The sequence below is a fragment of the Coenobita brevimanus genome, chromosome 97, assembly GCF_032717465.1.
Source record: "Coenobita brevimanus isolate Jiangsu-jjx chromosome 97, ASM3271746v2, whole genome shotgun sequence".
Classification (NCBI taxonomy): Eukaryota; Metazoa; Arthropoda; class Malacostraca; order Decapoda; family Coenobitidae; genus Coenobita; species Coenobita brevimanus.
This window is the reverse complement of record NC_137050.1, coordinates 5,898,609-5,923,670: the sequence shown is the minus strand read 5'-3', so window position 1 is coordinate 5,923,670 and position 25,062 is coordinate 5,898,609. Positions and strand designations below refer to the sequence as shown.

Sequence of the window (25,062 nt, the reverse complement as noted above, 5' to 3'; positions counted from 1 at the left end):
GCTCGTCCGCTGATAAGTCGGCTCTCTCTCTCTCTCTCTCTCTCTCTCTCTCTCCTGCATCAACCATAATTCCACCCCTTATTGAATCCCCCCCCCTCTCTCTCTCTCTCTCTCATGCATCTACCATCATTCAAACCCTCTACATACCTACCTACCTACCTACCTACCATATTTCCAATCCTTACCAATCCTTCCCCCCCCCTCTCTCTCCCCCTGAAAACACAGCAGTACACCCCCTCTCCCACCCTCTGTCCAGCTCTCTCTTACTCTCCCTCTCCTTCCCTTTCCTCTACCCCCTACTCCCCACTCCTCACTCTCACCCACGCTCTTTTCCAGCCACTTATTTTCTTTCTCATCTTCCTTTTTATCATCACTTTTAACTAAGCCCCTTCCCTTCATATTCCACCAACTCAACTCTCCTATATCCCTCTTTCCCCAGCCCTCACAACCTCCCTACCTCCCTCAACCCCTCCGTCTTTTATCCCTCCCTCAACCCCCCCAACTTCCTACCCCTCCCTCCTCCCCAGTATGATGTGGTGTATGCAGTGACGCCTTCAGTATACTTCTGGCGATACCTCAGTCGGGTCGTGGACTGAACAACACACAGACGTACAGACAACGCAGGTGAGAGTGTGGGTGTATGAGTATGAGAGCTACAGTGAGTTAAGTTTTATGTGTGTGTGTGTGTGTGTGTGTGTGTGTGTGTGTGTGTGTGTGTGTGTGTGTGTGTGTGTGTGTGTGTGTTTTGCCAGAATATCTCTAAAAGTTGTAAACGAATTTTCACCAAACCTTCAGGATACAACAACTATGGGGGTGTGCGGAAGTCTATTACTTTGGGTGAGGATTTGATCAGCCGCCATATATTTTTAATATGAACGGTTTTTTTTGTGAAACGCGGTGACTGAAGTCCAAAGAGTTTTGAAAAAATTTCTTCACATTTGGTTTGTAGGTAACTTGTACCTTAGCCAACAACATATTTTGGTGGGCGATTAGCATTCGGCCCCAAATGCTTTCGTTTAATTTTTCAAGTAACTGAGAAAACTTAAGAAGTTTGAAGAACTCTGAGTGAGGCAACTGAGAAAGTATCTGACTCGCTTAAAACAGCAGCAAGGGTGAGATGAAAGCAGTTCGAGGAATGGCACAGCAGAAACGTACGTAATGGTATCAGATAACCATTACAGAGACGGCACGCTGCCACAAAACACCTTAAGGATGGCCAGAAGATACCAGTAGAGGTGTTAGACAAGGAGAGAGAATTTAATCCAAGTCAGTTACTGCACGTCTTGAGAACTTTTCAGATATCAAGTTTAAGGTGGCAAAGGAACTGATGTTGACGGTTAGTACTCTGTTATAGCTGACAACATATATTTCAGTGACTAACGGGAGGAACTAAAAGAAATGAGGCTGATCTTATAAAACTCTCAAAGTAGTCTTGAAGAGTATTACGAGTTTGACAGCAGGATTACGTTGAAGAATAAATATGTATAGCGAGAGGCAGTTCAGACAAATCCATTTCATGACAAACGAATCAAATTAAGAATAGAATGGTGTGCAGGGCGTTTCGTAAACAAAGCAACATGATAAAAAAGTGCAAAAAAAAAAAAAAAAGTCAGTGTATATTTCCTATTTTGACATATGGATCGAAAACCTTAATGCTAACAATATCCCTGGAACGTTAACACAGGAGTACTTAGAGAGGAAAGTAAAATATTATCACATGGAGGGATAATATAAAAGGGAGCTTCTTGGATACGGGAACGGACGAAAGTAAGAGGGTATATTCACCTTCATCAAAAATAAAGATATGTACCGGTTACGTCTTCTGGGGAACGGATAACAAATGGATAACCCGGGTAACTGAGTGGCAGACCAGAGATGGAGTGGGATAAGAGCCAGAGAAAGAAAAGAGGGAAAATTCACAGATATGCCGTGATTGGATGAGACAGGCTAACATCCAATAGATCAAGAGTGGAGACAGGTGGGGCAGGTCTTTGTCCTGCGGTGGACTGTGGCAGGTTGTTGATAATGTTAATAGATAAATAAATAAAATAAATAAATAAATAAATAAATAAATAATAGTAATGAAGGGGTGAAGAACCCGGGGGGCCATATTAACCAACTTAGCACAACTGTTATATGTCCAAAGATGAATAGAAAATCGTTAAGAGGTACGAAGATAAAAAGAAAATAACAATCATAATGACATAGCGGTTTGCGAGTAGAGGAATCGTATCTTGAGGAATGACTGGTGTTCGTGAAGGCATTAGGGTGTGTTTGTTCTACCCTGAAAAAATACCCTAACCCCTCCCAGCTCAGGTGATGGCCAGGTGAAGTCAGATTGGAGGACAAATTTGAATATACTGTCTTACTTTAATCTGGCTTCACTAGGGATCAAGTTTGACTCAATTACTTTTACTTTAACTTGACCTAAAATTGCCATCTCTCCATCTTGAATGCTGAGATGTAGCACTGACACCAAAACATGATGCTAGTCACGAAGAAGTATTATGGAAAAGATGCGGAGCCGTAGTATAGTCCTTTCCTGCCACTAAGTGAAATATACTGCGAAAGGACGAAAATCTGGGCCAGGTTTAGGTGACAGAAGTATAGTAACCAAGGAGATTCACGCCTACCTCATCGAATTTCAGGCATCCGCGACTCAGTATTCAAGATGGGGGAGTGGTCCAGTTCTGCCAGATAAAAATGAGTCGACTATAGTTATTCTGCGCTTACGATATACAGGAAAGCCAAATTAGTAACCGACTTTGAAAAATCACTTAAATCATAACTAGCAAATATTACATACATATTTAAGGGCAAAATTTAGACATGCACTAGCAAAAATAATATATAAAAACAAATTACGTATATTAGTACTAACAAAAATAATCTAGATGAATTATATAGAAAATTATACATATTATTATTATTACAAGAAAATTATGGGAAAATGAATAAGTAGATGAGTATTAATAGGAAAAATAATGTAAATGAAGAAAATGGTAAATTATGAACATGAAGGATTTGCTAATGACTTGCTCTCCACATTCAAAGTGTGTGTGTGTGTGTGTGTGTGTGTGTGTGTGTGTGTGTGTGTGTGTGTGTGTGTGTGTGAGAGAGAGAGAGAGAGAGAGAGAGAGAGAGAGAGAGAATAAATAGCCAGCTCCCCAAATCTCTCTCTCAATAAATACACAAAGATCCCTCCACAATTCGATAAATCTATTACCACCAAATCGGTCTATCTCCCTGTGGCTTAACGCACCATCCTGTGAGGGGCCACACGTAAAAAATAATAAAATAAAAATCCTAGTATCTATCTCTGCACAGTAACGATAGACATTACTCCCATTTTCTTCTTCCCGCATTACCGCCATCCCTACTCAGTAACGACCCTCCATTTTAAGACACTATGCTAATATGTAAATTCTCGGGGCCGGTCAGACTCTAAGACGAAGTTTGTTTCGATACAGAAGGATCCGTAACACCACTCCCTTAGCGATTTACATACCTACAACACTTGTCTATTCTCCGGTATGTTATTTATATCTCTTTAATATTATTGCTAACACAGAAGAGGATACTGAGAAATGACGTGCAGAATAAATCGCTAAGGAAGAGGCGTCACGAATCTTGGAACACAGCCCTGTTTTATAATCTCGTCTATCACACCACTACAGGGATGAGGGTGCTCGTGTGTGCGTTGGTGGCCTCGGCGTGTCTCCTGCTCGTGGTGCCGACGCAGGGGAGGTACGTCAAGGGGGACAGATACATCGTGGAAGCAGAGACGCACCCCGAGGACGTGGGCAAAGGAGGAACGCACGGGATCGAGCAGGGAGTCACCGGAAGCCCCCACGACGATCCGGATTGGGTGCCGCAGCCTGATGATTATGTGGTGGACGACAACAACTACGTTTATGATGCGGATTATAGTGACGAGGATTATGGTGACGACGAGTAAGTGCTGGTTTGCGTCTGAGATGATGATGATGATTAGGTACTGTTTAGGTTCTTGGGTTCTTTTTTTTGAGGGTGCCTGATGATGATGATGATGATGTTGATTGATGATGATGATGCATAGTTCATATTCATTTCCTTAGGCAGTTTCTTGAAGTGGATGATGATGATGATGATGACGATGATGATGATGATGATGATGACGATGATGATGATGATGATGATGATGATGATGATGACGATGATGATGATGATCATGATGCATAGTTCATATTCATTTCCTTAGGCAGTTTCTTGAAGTGGATGATGATGATGATGATGACGATGATGATGATGATGACGATGATGATGATGATGATGATGATGATGATGATGACGATGATGATGATGATGATGATGCATAGTTCATATTCATTTCCTTAGGCAGTTTCTTGAAGTGGATGATGATGATGATGATGATGATGATGATAATTTGCCCTGATATCTCAACTCATCCTTAATCGTATATCACTACACACTTTTTTTTTTTACCATTCTCTCTCTCTCTCTCTCTCTCTCTCTCTCTCTCTCTCTCTCTCTCCAACGCTTTCTTTTCTCCCTTCTTTCTCCCTACATTGTCTTTATACTCAACTGTAACCTCTCTCTCTCTCTCTCTCTCGTACTAAAAGGGTTGCTCCCCTTCCAGCTACTACGACTACGACGACGAAGAAAATAAACTGTGGTCATCTGACGACGACCCAGACTGGACGCCGGACGACACGACCAGGTGAAGAGAGAGAGAGAGAGAGAGAGAGAGAGAGAGAGAGAGAGAGAGAGAGAGAGAGAGAGAGCGTGTAAGAAGTTGGGACTTTAATAATAATAATAATAATAATAATAATAATAACTGCTATAACTGCAACTACCACGACAACTACCACTACCACTGTTACTGCTAATTTTACTAATACAACTAAATAACAGTAATAATAATCTACAGAGAAAAAAAAAAACTTTGCGCCGATGGTTATGCCTGTGAGATGGAGCGCGGATTCCGAGAGCTTGAATGATGTGTGAGTGAATGTGTAGCCCATCTGACCGGGCAAGATGTTGATAGTTCTCCAATGTTTATGTTTTGTGTCTTTATTTCCGGACCTTACCTCAGTCCCCCCCCCTTCCTTTGTGTGTGTGTGTGTGTGTGTGTGTGTGTGTGTGTGTGTGTGTGTGTGTGTGTGTGTGTGTGTGTGTGAATAGTAGTTATGCTGCTGCTGATGATGATAAGGAGGAGGAGGAGGAGGAGGAGGCATGAATTACATGCTATAATTATAGTTAAAATACACATGAAGATGATGATGATGGTGGTGATGATCAGAGAACGGATAAAAATGTTATTTGGGCTATCTTACTTTTATTTTTTTATGTACTTTCACCAAAATGTGTGATGGAAAAACTAAAATATATGGTTTTAATTAGTGTTTTATTTACGTAAAAAATTCAGGAAAAAATCAGAGATGATACACAACCAATCCTGCACCCGGAGGTAGAAGGGTGGATTCCCCTTTAAATCTATTGACATTTCAAAACAATAGCCTTATACTCGTATAATACCGAATAATCAGTTGATCACTACCAGCAAGCCATGAACAGAAATTAAGTACATATAGCTAATAAAAAAAAAATGGAAAGGAACATATGATTAACTTTTTGACTTAGCTAACGATTCCCCCTGAAAAGAAATTCTGGCTACAGACCTGTGTACAAAACATAGTACTATAAACTATATATAACTCACTGCTGAACGATTATAAAAGCAATTTGTAACCATGATTTGGTCAGATTTTCTTCTGTAAGACGCTATCTTCTGTCAGTCAACATATTCTTATAGACTGAAAAGACTGCGTGTGGATAGTCAGGGTGTTGTCTGAGGGCTGTGGCAGGGCCCTGAGCCGCTGATGACAGGCTACCAACCTGTCTTATATACGTCCATGGTGACAGATGTGGCGAGTCATTACCAGAGATCGGATAAAAATATTGTTATTTAGGTCATTTTAGGTACATCTCTAGAGGATTAAAAAAAAAAAACACACACACACACTTATGTGAAACTATATTTTTTATGTACTTCACATATTTTCCCGATCTCTGGTGATGATAACGATAATGAAGTTGATGATACACAGGTTCGACATCCTGGTGAGGCGTATCGCCCAGAGCATAGTGAACTCCCCCTACAACCAGCAGCCAGTCCGGTCCCAGGAGGAGATTGAGAAGATTCTTAGAGACCAGGTACGACACGGTACTAATCCAGCCAAATCTACCCTCATCTAATCTAGCTTATTTTATTCTAATCCAGACTAGCTTCTTGTAATCTAATTAAATATATCCTAGTCTAACCTAACCTGTCTTAACATAGTCTTGGCTGACTTAACCTACCCTAATCTAACTTAACCTATCAGAGAGAGAGAGAGAGAGAGAGAGAGAGAGAGAGACTTTGTAACTGGCAGGAGGGCAGACGGGCAGGGACTGTAACCCACCTGAGCCTCACCTGTGCACGTCCCTGACTATGCATAAGACAGCTTACTTTTATCTCCGCCTGTACAGCTAACCATAATTATGTTTCACAACCACACTGTTTTGTAAGTGATCGCTTCTCTGCACTTTTATCTTCTATCTGTCTATAGCTCGACGCCCTAATCCCGCAAAGGGTGGCCGCTGACAAAACGCCTCCAAGTCGCTCTGTCACCAACCATTTGACTGCCCTCCCCAACTCACTCCTCCCTCCCTCATATACTTTTATCTTGATTCATGTAACTACCAGAATCTTCACACCCAAATCAGTTATTGCTGAAGTGGAAAATACGACCAAATAAATGTTGAGATATTCACTGACTGCACTGGAGATGTGTTCATAATAAAAACCTAAGTTTTTCCTTTAATGGACCTTTGTTACTTCTAGCCACCTTAGACCATTTTATTCCCCCTACGTGAGACATTTTGTGGTGTGACAGTGAAAGCAATGTAGTCTGTGTCAGTAAAGTATTAAAAACTGAATATTCTTACATTTTTAGCACTTCCAGATGGTTTTATTCCTCCATAGTAAAAATCTGGAAGTAGCAAGATTCTTTAAGATGTCTTCCTTTACAGAACCCCAGCCTTGAAGAGCTCACTTTGATGGTGGCTATGTTGGTCAAGCAAAACCGATACGGCTACGACAGTCGAGAGGATACGAGTCGCGAGTATGTGAGTCAAGAGGATACGAGTCGCGAACATCTGAGTAACGAGCTCCTAAGTCTAGAGCATAACAGTCAAGAGAATGAACTGTTCAGTCAGGTATCACATCTAAACATTTCTGAGTTTTAAGGTACGCATGAGATCGCTTGGTTAGACACCTTCGAATCTAGAGAATGCAGCAAGGGAATTTGAGTTGAAAGAATATACCATTACCATATTTACGGACATTCTTAAATTGTGTAGGATACTGCCTGCTTATACATTTACCTTAGCACATAAACTACTATCAAACACTTCACCACGAAAGCATAACATCAAAGACTTAATTTTCTTGAGCTAAGGTCCATAAATGATTGCATGTTTAAACGCTGATCCTCTCTCACACAGCAACCAAATACATGACAACAAACTTTCCTCATTGCCTATATCATTGCCTGCTTATACAGTACTATTTTTCATTCATTGTCACCGAGACTTCGGGTAAGTTGTGTATATTTTTCATCTTCCCTAAAATAACTATACTTATAATAATTTAACTTGGCCTAAAAGTGGTGTATCTCCATCTTGAATAATGAGTTATAAGACTTTCGCTACAATAGGCTACAAGTAATGAAGAAGTGCTGTGGAAAGAATTTGGAGTAACAGTAATCTTATTCTGCCAATGGGCTATGTGAAATAAGCTGAAAACGACAAAAATCTAGGCCAAGCTAGCTAACAATAGGTTAGGCAGTCAGTGGCGTGTCTATCACCTCAAGCCGGAAACCAGAAAAACCCAAGTTCAGGTTCCAGACCAGTCAGACTCTTGGACACGGTTTGTTCACCCACCAGTACAGCTGGGGATCTGGATGTAAAGTTGACTGTTGTGTGTTATATTCTAGAGGAAGATTGTGATGATGGCAAACATAAACTAAGAAAATTATGCCTTAGGGCTGAAAGGGTTAAGATTCCAATTACAGTATTACTAAAAGTTCAACACGCTGCGGCTCCTTGATTCACTCCCAACTGAATACAGTCGGCTGGCATTAGTTGTAATGTAAAACTAAGAGTTGTCATGACCATGAAAGAGCGAATGTCAGTATTGATGCCCTCAAACTCCTATGCTCAGGGGCATAGGTTTGATTTTTAAAATGGGGTGGGCGTCATGTTTATTTATGGGGTGGTCCAAGAAGAACTCTATAGGGGAAGCCCAGGGGTATTCTCCCTGAAATTCGTGGTGGCCAGGCATATTTAAGGGGTGGCCAGTGCACCTCAGCCACACTGACTATGCCATTCCCTGTTCTCAATCTTAGTTGAATAAAATATTTTAGTATTACCAAAGTTGTAGCAAACAGGAGAGAGTTAAGATTCTTCACGACTTGATTTTTTTCTTTCTTTCAGGAACAGGATGCGGCCCAATACTACCACAAGGGGAAAAGAAGCCTGGCAAAGAAGGTGAAGAGGGAAGCCCTCCATGGCGAGTGAGTGAACAGTCTTTTACTGACTACTATTTTACAGTGCTTATGATAACAGCTGTGGTGTTTCACTGACCCTTAATGTTTTACACTGCTTGATGATGATGATGATGATGACTGACACAGATAAACCTTCCATGGTGAAGGAGTTGATAGAGACTGTGTCAAACCTTTTCAGTAAATCATTATCCTGTTGAGAAAATTCTATATCATATGAACATGAACCCAGAAGACTTTGACACAAGGCATTGCTCTTTTTATCGTGCTCACATTTTCTTCTCACTACGCTAAACTTCCAACATATATTGCCTGATTCTTGTGTTAAATGGCATCTTCCATTTGGTAGACCACCCACTTACACTGCACATATCCTTCTGTAGTTGTTACATATAATTTTTGGCTAAGACACCTGCAGACAATGATATGCTATTTAATTGTACGCATGTCATTCGGTTAAATAATGCTTATTGACAAACTGCACAAAAAGTATAATTTTACAAATGACAAAGTTTGCTATAGTAATTCGTGTCAATGAGTATTTCATGACTACTGGCACATATTCATATAGGTAATGAAAAGTACTGAACCCAACACTGTATCCGAGGGAACCGCTCTTGTGATGGCTACTCAACAGCGTAAGAATACACCAATTACAATTAATCTCTGTTGTTAGTTAACCACTTGGTTGTCCAGCTATGCTAGATCCTAGTTATTCAAAAGCTCTTTACTTTACCTAGTAGTTCCTTAACGAGGTAGGTTACCTTAAGAAATGTCAAATGAAAATCTGCTTAACCAATATCGACTACACAGTATGTCTGCCATAATGAATACTAACTGCATAATTCATGCAACCTAGTGAGATGGGACCTTCCTCTCCTGAAGCTACAGTATGTTAGGCATTCCTAATCAATCTGCAGATTTCTAAGTGTTATTAATTTATCCATAATACAGTCGTAGACTGATGTATTTTTCTCTATACCTGACGTGAAACTCACTGGTATGCGATTTTCAACCTGATCTTTATTACTTTTATTTTTATTTTTTTACTGGCGAAATGTTTGCCATTTTCCAGTCAATATATCTGTAATCTATTCATCCTATTCATAGAAGTAAACAGGTTTACTATATGCTGATGACGATGATGATGATCTGTACCGGTAGGTAACAGAAACACATTATGGATGTGGTACCATTTCAGAGCGGCCCTTTCCATCTATTCTCTCACAAACAGTTCCAGAAACGAGGTGCTTTACTTCCATAGACTAGCCAGTTTATTGAGGTCCCATATTCGGGCCTTGAAGCTCCGGCTTCACACCCATTACTTTATTGATTTTAGTGAAGTCCCATGTTAGGGCATTGAAGCTCCTGCATCTGTCAAATAATGAACTGTGCTTTTGTACTCTCTCTCTCCCTGTACTAGAAAGGTTAATCTCACTGCCTATTCCAGCTAATGTGAGTACTGTACTAAATGTATGACGTAGAACAGCAAGAAGACTATCCTCCACCCAACCCTGAGCCGTACTGAGGTTAGCAGGAAGATCACCTTTAAGGGTCAACATACCCGAAGAACATTAATTTTCACAAAAATGTAAAAATAAAAAAAATCAAGAGTGAAATTCACCAGCAGGAATCATAAGTACAAGCTTATGCTTATGAACATACTTTATTTCATATTTTATTTCCTTTGCCTGTTTATGTATCATAAAACTAGTAGCGGGGTGTTTACGTCGTTTTTTTTTTTAAAAATAATTAACATTATCTTTTAATGTATGAGAATGCTAGTAGGGTAATTCTGACTTCATAAATGGTTATCTCAACTGAGAAGTGTTCTAACCAGCTTCTGAATGTGTTAGCATAGGTATTAAAACATGCCCCGGGAATTTACATCATTCTATAACACTATCGTTAGTAAAGGAGTAATTGTTCTAAGTTGACTCTACAGCCTTTCAGTACGAGATCATATCCCCTTGTGTTAACTCTACAACCTTTCAGTACGAGGTCATTAACTCTTGTGGGAACATGACAAGGAACTATGAGAGAACATCACGGTTTCTACATCGTTAAATCCCATTATTTTTATATCACTCATTTCATATACCTTTGTCTTCTTTCAGATACAAGTCTGGTTCCCTCAGCCAATCATTGTAACTGGGACTCTTAAAAGATTAAATGAATGGCCCTTCTCTGAACAGCTTCTGTTCTGGTGATACTTTTCATTTAGTGTTAACATCAGAAATGATATCTTTACTCTTTCGGGTAAAATTTTGTGCCATAAATGAAGGCTTTCTTTTTAATTTTTAATGCTTCATAACACTGTTGAAAGAATTTTAGGTTTTGGAAAAATGGGATGACTTGTTTTATGTAGTAAGTGGTATGGGGTATAAAGAGATTGTAGTTTTGGGAGGGGATTTAAATGGCCATGTGGGTGAAGGAGTTCAAGGATATGAAGGGTTACATGGGAGATGTGCATATGGTGCGAGGAATGTGGAAGGGGAAAGGATATTTGAATTGGGGGAGGCAATGAACATGACTGCATGCAACACACATTTCTGGAAAAGAGAGAGTAGGTTGATTACATACGAGTCTGGGAGAAAGTGTAACCAGATTGTCTATTTCCCAGCCAGGAGGGCTGATAGGAGGTTGGTGAGGGATGTTAAAGTTATAGGGAGCAAAGCGTGTAAGTAGCAGCACAAATTACTTTCATATGGCATGGTGCTTAAAGTACGAGCAGTGAAGAGGAGGATCTGTGCACCTTGCAGGAAAATATGAATGTTGAAACACCAAGCAGTATGGGGTGCCTTCTATAGTGAGATGAGGAGTAGAGTGGTGGCTAAACAGGAAGCTGTTGACAAAAGTGTTAATGAATGGTACAGAGCTCTCAAGAATAAACTCTTGAGAGTTACTGATCCAGTGTGTGGATGGACAAGGGGCCTTCCATGACATAAGGTAACGTGGTGGTGGGATGATGGGATAGAAGCTGCAGTTTAGGAAAAAAGCAGGCTTTTCCAGAAATGGAAAAAGGGTGGTGACAAAGAGGAATACTTGGCTGCCAAGTGTTGGGTTAGAAAAGTGGTACACAGGCAAAATCTAAGCCTCAAAGACTTTTACTGGACAACCTAGGTAGCACTGAATGGAAGAATATATTTATGAAGGCAACAGGGATATTATTGGTGAGCAGTGTGTGAAGAATGATGAAGAAGGGTAGTGGTGGACAGGGAGGATATTAAAAATAACTGGAAAAAGCATTATAATTGGTTGCTGAAAGAGGAGTTTGACTGGAACAGGGAAGGTTTGAAGTCAGCCAATCCAGTATTTGGTCACTGGCCTTTGACTGACACTGCTACTGTGGGCTGGGCAATAAGCAGGATGCAGGTGTGGAAGGCAGCAGGTGTGTCTTGGCTGAGTACTGAAATGCTGAAAGCCTCAGGAGATACAGAAGAGGGCTTAGTTATCAATTTGATAATTACGATTATACACACGTGTGCTGTCCCAGATGACTGGCTGAAAAGTGTGACTGTAAATGTGTACAAAGGGTAGGGTGATGCCCCGGAAGGGGGGAATTATAGAGAAATAAAACTTTTGGACTAGGTAATGAAGGTAATGGAGGGAGTTCTGGAAAATATAAGGAAATGAGTAAATGCTGTAATGATGAGATGCAGTTTGGGTCTATGCCAGGCAATGGGACCACAGATGCCATATTCATTGTTTGACAACTTCAGGAAAAATATACAAGATAGAAAAGGGAGATGTACTTTGTTTTTATTCATTTGGAGAAGGCATCTGATAGAGTCCTTAGGGAGGTGATGAAGTGGGCAATGAGAAAGCTTGGGATCAAAGAGTGGCTGGTTAGAGTTGTTACGGCTTTGTACGTGGGTGCTTGCACCCAGGTGTAAGTGAATGGAGATTTGAATGATGAGCTTTCCGTGAATGTTGGTATGCATCAGAGATCAGTCTTGAGCCCCTTATTATTTATCATGTTGCCTGAAGCTCTCTCATATGATGTCAGAAATAAACTCCCATAAAAGATGTTGTATCCTGATGACTTGGTTTTCATTGCAGGGAATGAAAAGGAGGCAGAGGAAAGATTTAGGAAGTGAAACAATGGTATGGGGCACAAGGGCTGGAAAGTAAATGCAGATAAGACAAAAGTGATGGTATCTAGGGCTTGTGGCAGTACTGTCAAAGAGGAGGGAGTGGCCATGTGCAGTTTACCACAACAGCATGGGAAGTAATTCCATCTTGTGTAGTATTTGTGATAAGTGGGTTTATAAAAGATGTAGCGGTATTAGAGATAGACTGTGAGATGATGCTGATATTGTGCATGTGGTGTGTCAGGGGAAGTTTGTGGAGACTGTCAGACATGAAAGGATTGATCTTGCTGTGAGTCTCTTGAGTGTGTGGAAGAGATTTGTTGCCTGGGAGACATGTTATGTTCTGGAGATGGGGCTGGAACTAGCTCTGTGGCCAGAGTAAGGAGTGGTTGGAAGAAGTTCTGGGAGCTGTTGCCTCACCTGACACTGAGAGGGCTCTTCCTCCATGCAAAGAGACCTTTGTGTGTGGGATGTGCTAGGAATGTAATGATGTATGGTAGTGAGACCTGGGCAGTTATGTGGGATGTGTTTGGAGTGTGTTGCTGCATGGCAGTGAGACCTGGGCAGTAAAGGAAGAGGATATTTGTAGACTCAAATGTACAGGAATGACAATGATTAGGTGGATCTCCAGTGCTTCCTTGAATGCATGGCTGGGGGGGAGGGGCTCTATGTTTACGATGGAAGAGCTGCGAGGGAGGATGAGACTGCAATGTATTGGTGTTGTGATGAGGGGGAGACTGAGCAACATGAAGAGCTGCCATTAGGTGACCAAGGTCAATGCATGCGAGCATGTTGGAGCCTTTACAAATGAAACAAAACAAAACGAACCCCAAGGTCTCTGATACGAGAAACTGCTGCTATCTTTAAACATCTTCATCCTTTCTTTTGTCAAACTTTCAATACGCAACACCTGACCCTTACATGTTAAACGGCATCTGCCATTTGGTAGACCACTCAGTTACCATGACCAAATTTTCTTGTAATGATAGCCTATCACTCCCTGGTAAGATGCACCTGCAAACTTTGATAATGTGCTGTTGAGTTCTACTTTATTCCATTAATATAAGCAATGATCAATATAGAGAACATTAGGAGAAATAAATTGCGGTGGTTTGGCCATGTGGAGGGGATGGAGAGTAAGAGAATAATGAAGAGAGTGTATGTGAGTGAGGTGGAGGGGGAAGAGGGAGAGGGAGCCGAGGATGAGACTGAGGGATCGAGTGGAGAGGTATATATGAGAGGTGCTGGGAAGGCAGTAAAATGATGGGGGACATGGTGACATGGAGGTGATTTGCTTGTGGCCACCCCTTTTGGGATTAAGGTGTCTGGCAATAGACAGAAGATGGATCAATACTGGGACCAACCCTGAACCCTGGGGAACCCCACTTGTGTTATTCCTGGTAAAGATACACCATACATAATTACTCTGTCTCCTCGGGGCTGTTTGGCCAGACTGCCTAGGGAACAACTACTACTACTACTCTGTCTCCTGTACAGGCAGTTTCTCAGCTCTCGTACTGTACTCAAGCTCAAATAAATATACTGGAAGCTTTATTAATGCACACTTATTTCTGAGCATATAATACTTGCATCTGCCAAAAAAACATAATTACTAAAACACAGGCTACAATAGAGGCTTGCAGGATTTCACAAAAAGTAACCTAACCAAAAGAAAAATATCAACGCAGATGATGACAACTAATTGTAGATAAATGTTTTTGTAAAACCTTTTTGGTTTATCTTGCCTTATTTATTGAATTATATAGTCAGAATTGGGCATTGTGACCAATCTGAGCACAGATTATGGTATGCCCCAAGTCTGCAGCTTTGAGCCCAACTTTGTGAAGTCAAACTCAATTCAGCATCTGGCCAAACTGAGCTGGTTGAACCCACCCTGAGAAAACTGTAAGTCTGGCCTTGGGATCTTCCCATGCACAGTTTTCATGTCTGACTCAAACTTTGTACTAAAATTTAGGTCCAAGTGTTATTACTTTATCCCTCATACAGTACAGCAACAAACTCAAGTGTCTTGCTACAACTGACATGAAACTAAGTGGTATCGGTAGTTATATGCAGCATGATTTTATTATTTTTTTTTTTTTTATTTTTTTTTTTACAGAAAGAGGGCAAGGGGTAGAGAGAGGGTGACAGAGAAAGAAAAAGGGATGTGGTGGGAAGAAGTAGAGGGAGAGAGGAAAGTAAAGGAGGTAAAGAGAGGAGAAGGCGGATGGGGAGAGGGGATGTTTGGAGCTTAGAGCTTAATCATACTGTACTACCAGCAATCACTTCAAAAGGCTGCCATAGCTTGAGTGCATTGTGATAAAAAAACACCACTAAAGTGACTGTATGCTGAATACTGAAGTCAAACTAGTGGAAAATACCAATTAAACTAGAGAACATTTATAATTAACTCCTCCATTCTCCTATTTCTAGATCCTACACATCCCATTTATTAGAGATCACGATAATGATGATAATATTGGATATTTTTTTCCAGGTTGGATCAGGAACAGAGGCGACCATCATTCACTGGATGGCTACAGAGAGGCTGGGATCGGGTAAGTCCGGTCCATATGAAGGCATACTGAAACTGTATTTCTTGTTGGGGCACAGTGAAGTAATTGCAGTGGATATAAGCCTGTCAAGGAATGTGAGTGGAGTGTTTAGAGCTAATAAGATACAATGGAGCAAGAGTGGTGGGAATGTGACTGCTGAGGAATATAAAGGGAGTGTAAGGCCTGTGTACCATATTCAAGTTCATCTTCGAGAATGGCCCCGATCACCACGATCTTACCCTCGAGGTATGATCTTGGTGAAATGCCACGATCATACCTCAAACGGTAGGCCTAAACAGCCATTTCACGACACAGTCACGTTAATGCTAAGACACACAAAGACATTGCTACAACATCCCATGACACCCTACAGAAGCATCACGTTATCCTGACAACACACTGCGATCATCCCTCAGTTAAAAAATAATGGTCACTTTGACTCCATGTCACGCCAAGACATCGCCATGTAGCGTGTCGTAAGCTGTCGTAGCATACCTTAGGTATAACTTTGCCTGTTGTAGGTATAACTTTGTGTGTCACAGCGGGCCTTCGGGATCTGGTCTCCAAGTTATTGCTACAACGCGTCATCACACCTAACGACAAGCTACAACACCCTACGACAAGCTAAGACACGCTAAGTCACAGCTAAGACAAATGACGTTACTGTCACAACATGTCATGTTCTCCTCCTTGTCGAAGCCCATGCCAACAATTTTTGAACATTCCAAAAATTGTCGTAGTGTGCCAAGAACCGCGAAGAATGACCAAGTTCTCCACGTCAGTGCTACATCATTGCTAAGTCATGCTACGTTACTCATAAAGACATGGAGCAACACACAAAGACATGAAGATTGTGGCTTCTCGTGGGAAAGTTCCTGACAGTGGGACATGGGCTTTAACCCGCCCCATCCCGTCGACGTATGGATACGTTGCAACGATTTGCATTTGCCAGTCCCGGCGACATACCAGTACGTCGTGCAATTGCAAGGTCCCTAATTTGCACAATTTTCAATTTTCGCACGTGATTTTTCGTATGTATACACAGGACACCTTCCTCTATTCCTGTACAAGATACCAAGCAGGGACAATGCCTTACACTGCATAACCTCCCCCCTCCCCCCCTCACGCCATTGTCTTGGCAAAGGACCTGTTACCAGTGACCTGGCTAGTAAAGTTATTCAGGGCCAGAGTGATTCCCCAATCGATGACAATGTGGAGGACAATGTTTACATAGCATTAGAAGAAGAAACAGCCAGAAATAATGATCAGGTAATGTGGCAAAAATAGGTCAGGTATGGTGATTAGTTAGTGAGTGAAACAATGCTTATAATGCCTTTATTACTGCTTGAAAACCAATATACTGTCATACTACATATACATTCGTACCAAGTAAATAAATAAATACCGTTTATGAGTGGATAAAATAGTTACCCTCCCATAGAACTCGTTTTCTTTGGTGCCAGCATGTTAGAAAACCCACTCAGGTAAGGAGGAACTCCTACCTGGATTGGGCACTTTAAACCTCAGGTGAGCGATTTCTCTATGAATTTTCGATGTTTCTCACCAAAAGCGAAGGTTTTAGCCAAAAAAAAATTTTTCGAAAATACCTCGGGACTGGGGGATGTCGGAGGTGCAGAAAACCTCGGGACGTGACGGGTTAAGGGCTGGTGGGCAAAGAATCAATTTGAATCGTGAAGATCTGAAGTAAAGAAACAATGTGAATTATGAAGATGTGAAGTAAAGAAGTCTGTTTATAATGACACTGAAGAAAGTGCGCTTAGAGGGTATTGTGTGAACATATCTTGACTGTTAGCATCTGTCCAATGAGTATTTATTATGCAGGTTTTTGTCATGCTCATCTGTCATGTGAGTATTGTTCCTCACATCAGATGAAGACAGAAAATGGTTATCATAGGTGAGCAGTGTGTAAAGAATGATGAAAAAAAGGTAGCGGTGAACAATGAAGATATTAAAGATGCCTGGAGAGAGCATTATAACCGGTTGCTGAATGAGGAGTTTGACTGGAACAGGGAAGGTTTGGAATCAGCGGATCCAGTGTTTGGCCCTTGGCCTCTGATTGATGCAACTACTGTGAGCAGGGCAATAGGCAGGATGTGGATGGGGATGGCAGAGGTGTGTCTGGAGTGAATGCTGAAAGCCACAGGAGATAAAGGAGTGGGGCTAGTTACTGATTTGATAAATACGATAATATATGAGTGTGTTGTCCCAGATGGCTGGTTGAAGAATAATATTGTAAATGTGTATAAGTGGTAGGATGATGCTCAGAAAAGAGAAAATTATTGAAGTATAAAATTTTTGGAGCTGATAACGAAGGTAATGGAGAGAGTTCATGAAGGTATGATCAGAGAATGTGTGAATACTGATGAGATGCAGGTTGGGTTTATGCCAGGTAAAGGAACCACTAATGCCATATTCATTGTTCAACAGCTTCATGAAAAATATATAGGAAAGAAAAGAGATCTGTACTTTGTTTTTGTTGATTTGGAGGTCTCTGACATAGCCCTTAGGGAAGTGGTGAAGTGGGCAATGAGAAAGCTTGGGATTGAGGTGTGGCTGGTTAGAGTGGTTATGGCTATGTATGTGGGTCCTCGCACCCAGGTGAGAGTAAACAGAGATTTCCGTGAACGCTGGTGTGCATCAAGGGTCAGTCTTGAGCCCCTTATTGTTTCTCATGGTACCTGAAACCCTTGCACATGGCTTTGGAAATTGAGTCCCGTGGGAAATGTTGTATGCTGATGATTTGGTGTTGACTGCAGAGAATGAAAGGGAGGTAGAGGAAAGATTTAGGAAGAGAGATGGTATGGGGCACAAGGGCTTGAGAGTAAATGCAGATACAGTATAACAAAAGTGATATTATCTAGGGTTGGTAGTGGCACCAAATAAGAAGAGGGAGAGTGGCTATGCACTGTTTGCCACAAGGGTGTGGGAAGTAAATCCATCTTGTACAGTATTTGTGATGACTGGGTGCATAAGAGATGTGGAATTAGGCAGAGTGCGAGATAATGCTGATTTCGATGTGCGGTGCGTTGGGGAGAGCATATATTAGGAGTGTAATGCTGTATGGTAGTGTGACCTGGAGGATATTCGTAGACTCAAACATACAGAAATGACAGCGATTAGGTGGATGTGTAGTACATCCTTGAATGTGAGGCCTAGGGGGGGTTAAGTTTATGATGGAAGAGCTGAGAGGAAGGATGGAACTGGAGTGTATCGGTGTTGTGATGAGGAGGGGTAGGCAGATGGTCTGGGCAAGTGGAGAGGATGAGGGATGACAAATGGGTGTAGAAAGTGAAAGGTGTATACGCTGGGAGTAGGGTTGTGAGAGGCAGACCAAAAAAGACCTGAGACGAGGTCACAGTGTGTAACCTCAGGGATAAGGGACTTAATAGGGTCACTGCCAGAGATAGGCAGCATGGAAAGCCTCCATTAGGTGACCAAGGCTGATATATGCAAACATGATGGAGCCTTTATAAATGAAAATCAAACAATTTATCCTTTGAATTTATGTTGTATATGCTTTGTGAACATTTGTTTTGTTAGTTTATGTTGTGTGACCATTTGTCATAGAAGTGTATGTTGTGAGCTTTTGTTTTGTCATGTGAGCAAGCGTAGTGAGAGAATTTATCTTGTAAACATTTACTGTGAGTTTTTGTCGTTATTTGTCTTGGAAGCATTTTTTTGTGTGTGTTTGGCATGTAAGCCTATGTTATTTAAAAGTTTGTCTTATGAACATATGTGGCTACCCTGTCATCCCCTTTCTCCTTCTTCAGGTCACCAATGCCATTGACAACCTGGGACACAGCTCAGAGGAAAGCTCATGGGTATGTTCCAGATATGGGGTAATAGTAATATGTAATAGTAATAGTAAAAGACTATTACAAGGTTTTCAGAGTAATAGTAACAGATTAAAAATCATGGCTGTAATAGTGATAGTAATAGTAATAGAAGGCAAAGTTACAGATAATAGTATATTACATTCCTATTACTGACACTTATTTACTCTTCATTTGTCAACAGAATAAATTATATATGCAATGTCAACCTACTGATAATAAGTTAAGACAGTGCTATCTGGCAACTGCATCTCCCACAACAACAATAACCAGCCTCCCAACAGTAATGAAAATGATAACCATTTTCATTTTAAATAACTACCATTATTGCAAATAATATATTAATAGTAATAATAATAGATGACCAAGTAATAATAATAGTACTATAATAGATAACCACTAAAGTAATAGTAATAGTAATACAATAGAGAACAACTGAAAGTAAAAGTAATAGTAATAGCAATAGAAACCCAGTAATAGACCCCATGTCTGGTATGTTCAACCAATGGAGAGACAAGTTGGATCAGTAGGGGGGACAGGATTTGGGATATGCTGAACCAATGGGGTGCTGAATGCTGTTAACCCATGGACTGGTGTGCAAGAAATGAAGAAAAAATGTTTTTTTTTTAGCTTTTTTTTTTTATTATAAGCTTGAAGATAAACATCCAGGGCATCATCTGGTGAAAAAAAAAAAAATCTCTCTCTTCATCTTTGCATAGGGCCACGTGTAAGTTTGCGTAGGGGTCGCGTAGTTAACGGTGATGCACAGCCAGCACAGCCTGAGCTGTGGCTTGCAACGCAACATTAACCAGCTTGAGCTGTGGCTTGCAATCCACGGGTTAATATTATGTATGAAGGTGCATCATCATCATCTAATCCTGTGTTGGCTCATGAGGAGCATAAGAGCCCGGGGCAAGACAAGTTGGTCCTGACATTTAAGTTTAGAGTGACCAGCCTCACTTATCCCTGAGTGGCATTATGTGAGCAATAAACCTAAAAAATCCTTCGATATAAACCTGCACAGGCTCAGTTCGATTGGCACACCTTAATTACCCATTAAACCACCAGGCACCATAATTTGGTTACATGGTTACTACCCAGCATAGTAAATGGTTTCCTGGTGTATAGGATTGTAAAAATACTCTTCAATAATTACATCCTCAATCTGAAGAGGTTAAAATTTCTATTGTGACAAGAGAGTTAACACTCAGATGCTTGTACTAAACTCTCAAATGAATAATATTTCTGGCATGAGCAGGAATAACATACTAGAGCTGTTGTGACCATGTGAGGGTTAATGGTGACAACATCGATATTCAGGGTTGTATGACTTACTCATTTAAATCAAACTGTTCGGTATTAGCAGGAATACAATACCAGAGTTGTGCCGACCATGAGAGGGTTAAGATTCTTCATGATTACCATATTACATTTTTTTCCAGGAAGAGGACGAACCAGAATTCTACTACACGACCGGGCAAAACCCTGCTAAGAAGGTGAAAAGGCAGGACTACTCTAGCAAGTGAGTGTATAGTCTTCTTTCACTGACCCTAACTTACAGTGCTTAGTGATGGTGATGTTGAAGGTGTGATGATTTTTTTGATGTGATGAGGATGGTGATGGTGTACATTTATATTATTAGTGTCATCAACCTAAAGAAGTCCTGTTAAAAGGCTTAATTTGTGGAAAATATTAAACAAAGAACATTCAACTCTTCCTTGTTCCTGTTTCTAGATCATACCTACTTCAGGTTTGGTGGGTCATGATGATGATGTTGATGTTGATGATGATGATGATGATGATGATGATGATGATGATGATTTTGGCAGGGGGGGCCTCAGAACCGGCCAGGACCAGAACCAGGACCAGTATCAGGACAAGAACCAGTATCAGAACCAGAACCAGGACCAGGACCAGAACCAGCACCAGGACCAGAACCAGAACCAGTATCAGGGTCAGAATCAGTACTGGAATGAGTACCGCGGGCCAGGTGAGGTGGCGGAGGGAGTGGAGCCTCTTGTACCTGCAGGGGGGCCACAGCGGACAGATGTTGGGGAAGGGGTGGAGCCCATAGGAGAAGGAGGAGAGGAGGACCACGAGCGACCATCATTCACTGGATGGCTAGAGAGAGGCTGGAATCGGGTGAGTCTGCTGTATGTGAAGCAGCTGTACCCATATACTGTACTGAAAACTGTACTTTACTGTGATTATACAAGTGAGTGAGAGCAGTGGATACAACAGTATGCAGACAGTGGAAATGAGACTGCTGAGGAATTAGTAAGATGGCAAACATATACTCGGTGAGAATATGTAGTGTGAAAAGACGTCTTACGAGCATTTGTGAGAGTTAAATGTTGTGTGGGCATTTGTCATGTGAGCATTTCTCAGATGAGCATTTGTCATGTGAGTTTGTGCTGTATGAGCATATGCTATGCACTTATGTTAGCATTTGTCCTGTGAGCATTATTTTGTTGTGTGAGCATTTGCTCTGTAAGCATGTCATGTAAACATCTGAAGTGTGAGTGAAAACAATTAAGCATAGTCAAATGATTATTCACAGGATTAAGGTATCTGGATATAGATAGACAGACAAATGGAGTGTCTGTCATGCATGAGCAAATACAGTATGGTTACCCCTATCCCCTCCTCCACCCTCAGGTCACTGATACAGTCAACACCCTGGGAGAGAAAGCAGAGGAAACATTTGACCAGTGGGGAGATGAGCTGGATCAGTGGGGGGATAGAACTCGGGATAAGCTAGACCGATGGAGAGATGAGGCTCGGGATAAGCTGGACAAGTTGGGAGATAAGTTGTCAGATGTGGGTGAGGGGATTCAACACGCAGCAGCACACGTCGTGGATAAGGTACAAGATGCTGCTGAGTCGGTGAGTAAGGGTACATGACAATAATGATGATGATGGCAGGAGAGGAACTGGGAGGAGGTGTTTAGAAAAGGGATGGAATGTGTAGACCAAGGTCCTTATTTATACACTCTCTTTAGCTTAAGTTGTCCATAAGAGTACTTGCTCTGGTTTTAATTTCAGTTACACAGCTACCCAACACTATACAACCAAACTACAGTGAATATTAATGTGAAGAAATACAGAAAAAATTGTATCCAATAACAGCAGATTGCTACAGATATCATGCAAACTGGATAAGATCCCTAATAAATATGCCTCTAGAGATCTCCAAGGTGTATAAGGGAGAATACTTAGAAATTGGAAACAAGCTGTATTCTGCTGTCATGGATGCAGAGTCAAACAAGTAATGTGAAAGGTGCCAATTTTATATATGTAGATAAGAAACTGCCGAATGCTGTTAACAGAATGTATGAGGGTGCAAGGGCAGAGGTAGGCTGTGTGTGTGTGTGTGTGTGTGTGTGGAAAATCTACTAAGCAAATTCTTTTATTTGAATGTTGGACTGAAACAGGGGTGTGTCATGTCTCCATGGTTGTTCAGTATATACTGAACAAAGATGGTGTTATAAAAGAAATACAAGGTGGTGCAGTGGATGCTGGAGTGTCTAGTATGAGAGAGCTTAGGGTGTGGAAACCATGTACCACACTGTTGTTTGCTGATAATACTGTTCTTTTAAGTAAAAACAAGTGGGAGTTGTGAGACATAATGACTGGGTTTGGACGTGTGCATAAGAAGCAAAATTTTTAAGTGAATGTACCAAAGAAAAATGTTATGGGTTTTGAGGAACTGAACCCAGAAGACAGCATGGCTGAATGGTAAGGATATGTAGACCTTGAGTGCCTCCACATATGCAGGTAGTTTGATGAACAAGGATTGGAGATGAAAGGATGAAGTGTGAAAAAAAAGTAAAATGATTATTACATAATGGTACTATGATCTCCATACTAATAAATACAGGCGAGGCTTGGGCTTTATTCAAAGGTGACAAATCAAGAGTGAGGGGAATGGATGTGAGTTACCTAAAAGGAATGCATGGAGCTATGTGGAGAGACAGACAACTGAGGAGGTTCGAATGTTGTGGTGTTGCTGTGGATGTGCTGGAGAGTGATATAAAGAGCTCCCTGAGACTATCTGGACATGTAGAGCAAACATAGAGGGAGATTTTGACTAGTACAAAGCATATGAATGAAATGGAAGGAAAGGGGAGAGGGAAACCAAGGATGAGGGTGGAAGGATGGAATGGAAAAGCATACTGGGATAGAGAGAGGCCCACTTAATGGCAGAGAACATGGTGATGTGGAAGCAGTTCATTTATGGCCACCTCCTCAGATATTAAGGTGTCATGCTACAGACAGAAAGACTGATGATGATGATGATAATGATGATGATGATGAGGATGATGATGAGGATGAGGATGATAGGGAGTCATGGTGAAGTGATTAAGATGACAATGATAATGATGATGATGATAACCATGAACTTACATACTCTAGGTGTTGCAGTTATGTCCACACATCAAGGAGGCCATCCTGGACTTAATGAGGAAGGTATAATAAGGTCAACCAAAATACACCATTAGCAGTTTAACCATAACAAAAATCTAACAAATAATATTAACCCTTGCACTATGATAATGTGCATTATTTTTTTCTTGCTACTTCCAGATGATTGTATTTAACCTTGGAAAGGTCATCTGAACTGAAGGGATTAATGGAGGTTGTTTCTAACCCTTCTTGTTCAAAAACCCCCTCTTAAGTTGATTAAATAATCTGAAAGTAAAATGAATCAACAGGAAAATTACATCATCAGACTGAAGAGTTCATCTCTTCACTCCAAGGATGTGCTTTTTATTTAACTCTTGCTACTTCCAGTTGATTTTATTTTACTTTGAGGAAATGTGCTGCAACATAATGGCTAAAAATGAATTCCAATAAGCTTCTCCACTGTGAAAACGTCTCCCTAAAGAAAAATGAAATTGTCAGGTATCAGAAGGAATACAATATACATCATCTGACGGAAGGGGATAATGATCAGTAGCACCAAAGCGCAACTAACATGCACAGTGGCAGTACCAACCCTTTCACATTAACATCTTTTATCTTGCTATCCCCAAAAAGCCATATTCACCTTTAGAAAGAATTATTATTATTATTTTTTTTTGTAAGATGAGGAATGATATAATCTCAGTCTATCCCTTCACATCTAGAGATCCTTTGTAAGTTGAGTAAAACCGTCTGGTGGCAGCATTAAAAAAAAGATCATCACACGGAAGGAGTTACTGACTAATAAAAAGGCACAGCTAACATGCACAACAACAACTTTACACACTTTACTGAGGATATACGTTTTTTTATATTCTTCTTGACACCATTGCATGAATTTATTCAGTTTCTGGGAGACATATGACAATGAATGGGTTATTGAAAGTTATATCTAACATCTCCAGTTCAAAATGTCTTCACTGCTAGACATCATTCTGAAGATGAATAAAATAATCTCAGAGAACAAAGAATAAGATAAAAAGTTTGCCACAATATGAGGTCTGCTTTGAACTGTACCCTTTTGTCTGCTTGGTAGCCAGATTATATAACAAAAAAAAATCCTTAGATAGCAGCACTTAAAAACCATGACAATAAATAATAATGATGCATTAACACTAACCATAATGAATAAAGAACATTGATAATAGAAAATAATAAAAAATAAAATCACATGAAATATCGAGCTACTAACAATAACTAACTGCTCACAATTCCATACTTTTTGTCCAATGATGTACAGTAGTGTGTTTTTCTTATCAGTTCCCACTAGACAGCTGGGGAAGGTATTTTAAACTGAAAGGGTTAGATATCAGCCTTCACTAAGCCTTTCACTAGCAGAAATTACTCTGAACTTGAATAAAATCTTTTGTAGGTATCAATATATTGATGGAGTCGAAATTGCACTGAGAGAGAGAGAGAGAGAGAATGGTGGGAGGAGGAAGAGGAGAGAGAAGAGATAAACCAAAAACAGAGATGGTGACAGGTG

The 25,062-nt window shown here is 40.7% G+C and overlaps 1 protein-coding gene across 2 annotated transcripts in view; it reads left to right on the top strand.

Annotated features, from left to right (window-relative positions):
* The first annotated feature begins 569 nt into the window (after nucleotides 1–569).
* Nucleotides 570–25,062, top strand: part of LOC145413626 (uncharacterized) — a 31,702-nt gene continuing 7,209 nt past the window's right edge. The window contains exons 1-11 of one of the 2 annotated variants that reach the window (XM_080283287.1): nucleotides 570–624; nucleotides 3,678–3,954; nucleotides 4,640–4,720; nucleotides 6,111–6,216; nucleotides 7,075–7,260; nucleotides 8,539–8,618; nucleotides 15,201–15,261; nucleotides 19,050–19,100; nucleotides 20,561–20,634; nucleotides 20,942–21,254; nucleotides 21,771–21,998. In XM_080283287.1, coding sequence (XP_080139413.1) covers nucleotides 3,680–3,954; nucleotides 4,640–4,720; nucleotides 6,111–6,216; nucleotides 7,075–7,260; nucleotides 8,539–8,618; nucleotides 15,201–15,261; nucleotides 19,050–19,100; nucleotides 20,561–20,634; nucleotides 20,942–21,254; nucleotides 21,771–21,998 — 1,455 coding nt within the window. In that variant the 5' untranslated portion in view covers nucleotides 570–624; nucleotides 3,678–3,679. Of the gene's footprint in view, nucleotides 625–3,677; nucleotides 3,955–4,639; nucleotides 4,721–6,110; nucleotides 6,217–7,074; nucleotides 7,261–8,538; nucleotides 8,619–15,200; nucleotides 15,262–19,049; nucleotides 19,101–20,554; nucleotides 20,635–20,941; nucleotides 21,255–21,770; nucleotides 21,999–25,062 lie in introns of both variants that reach the window. The other variant, XM_080283284.1, reaches the window with a different exon arrangement.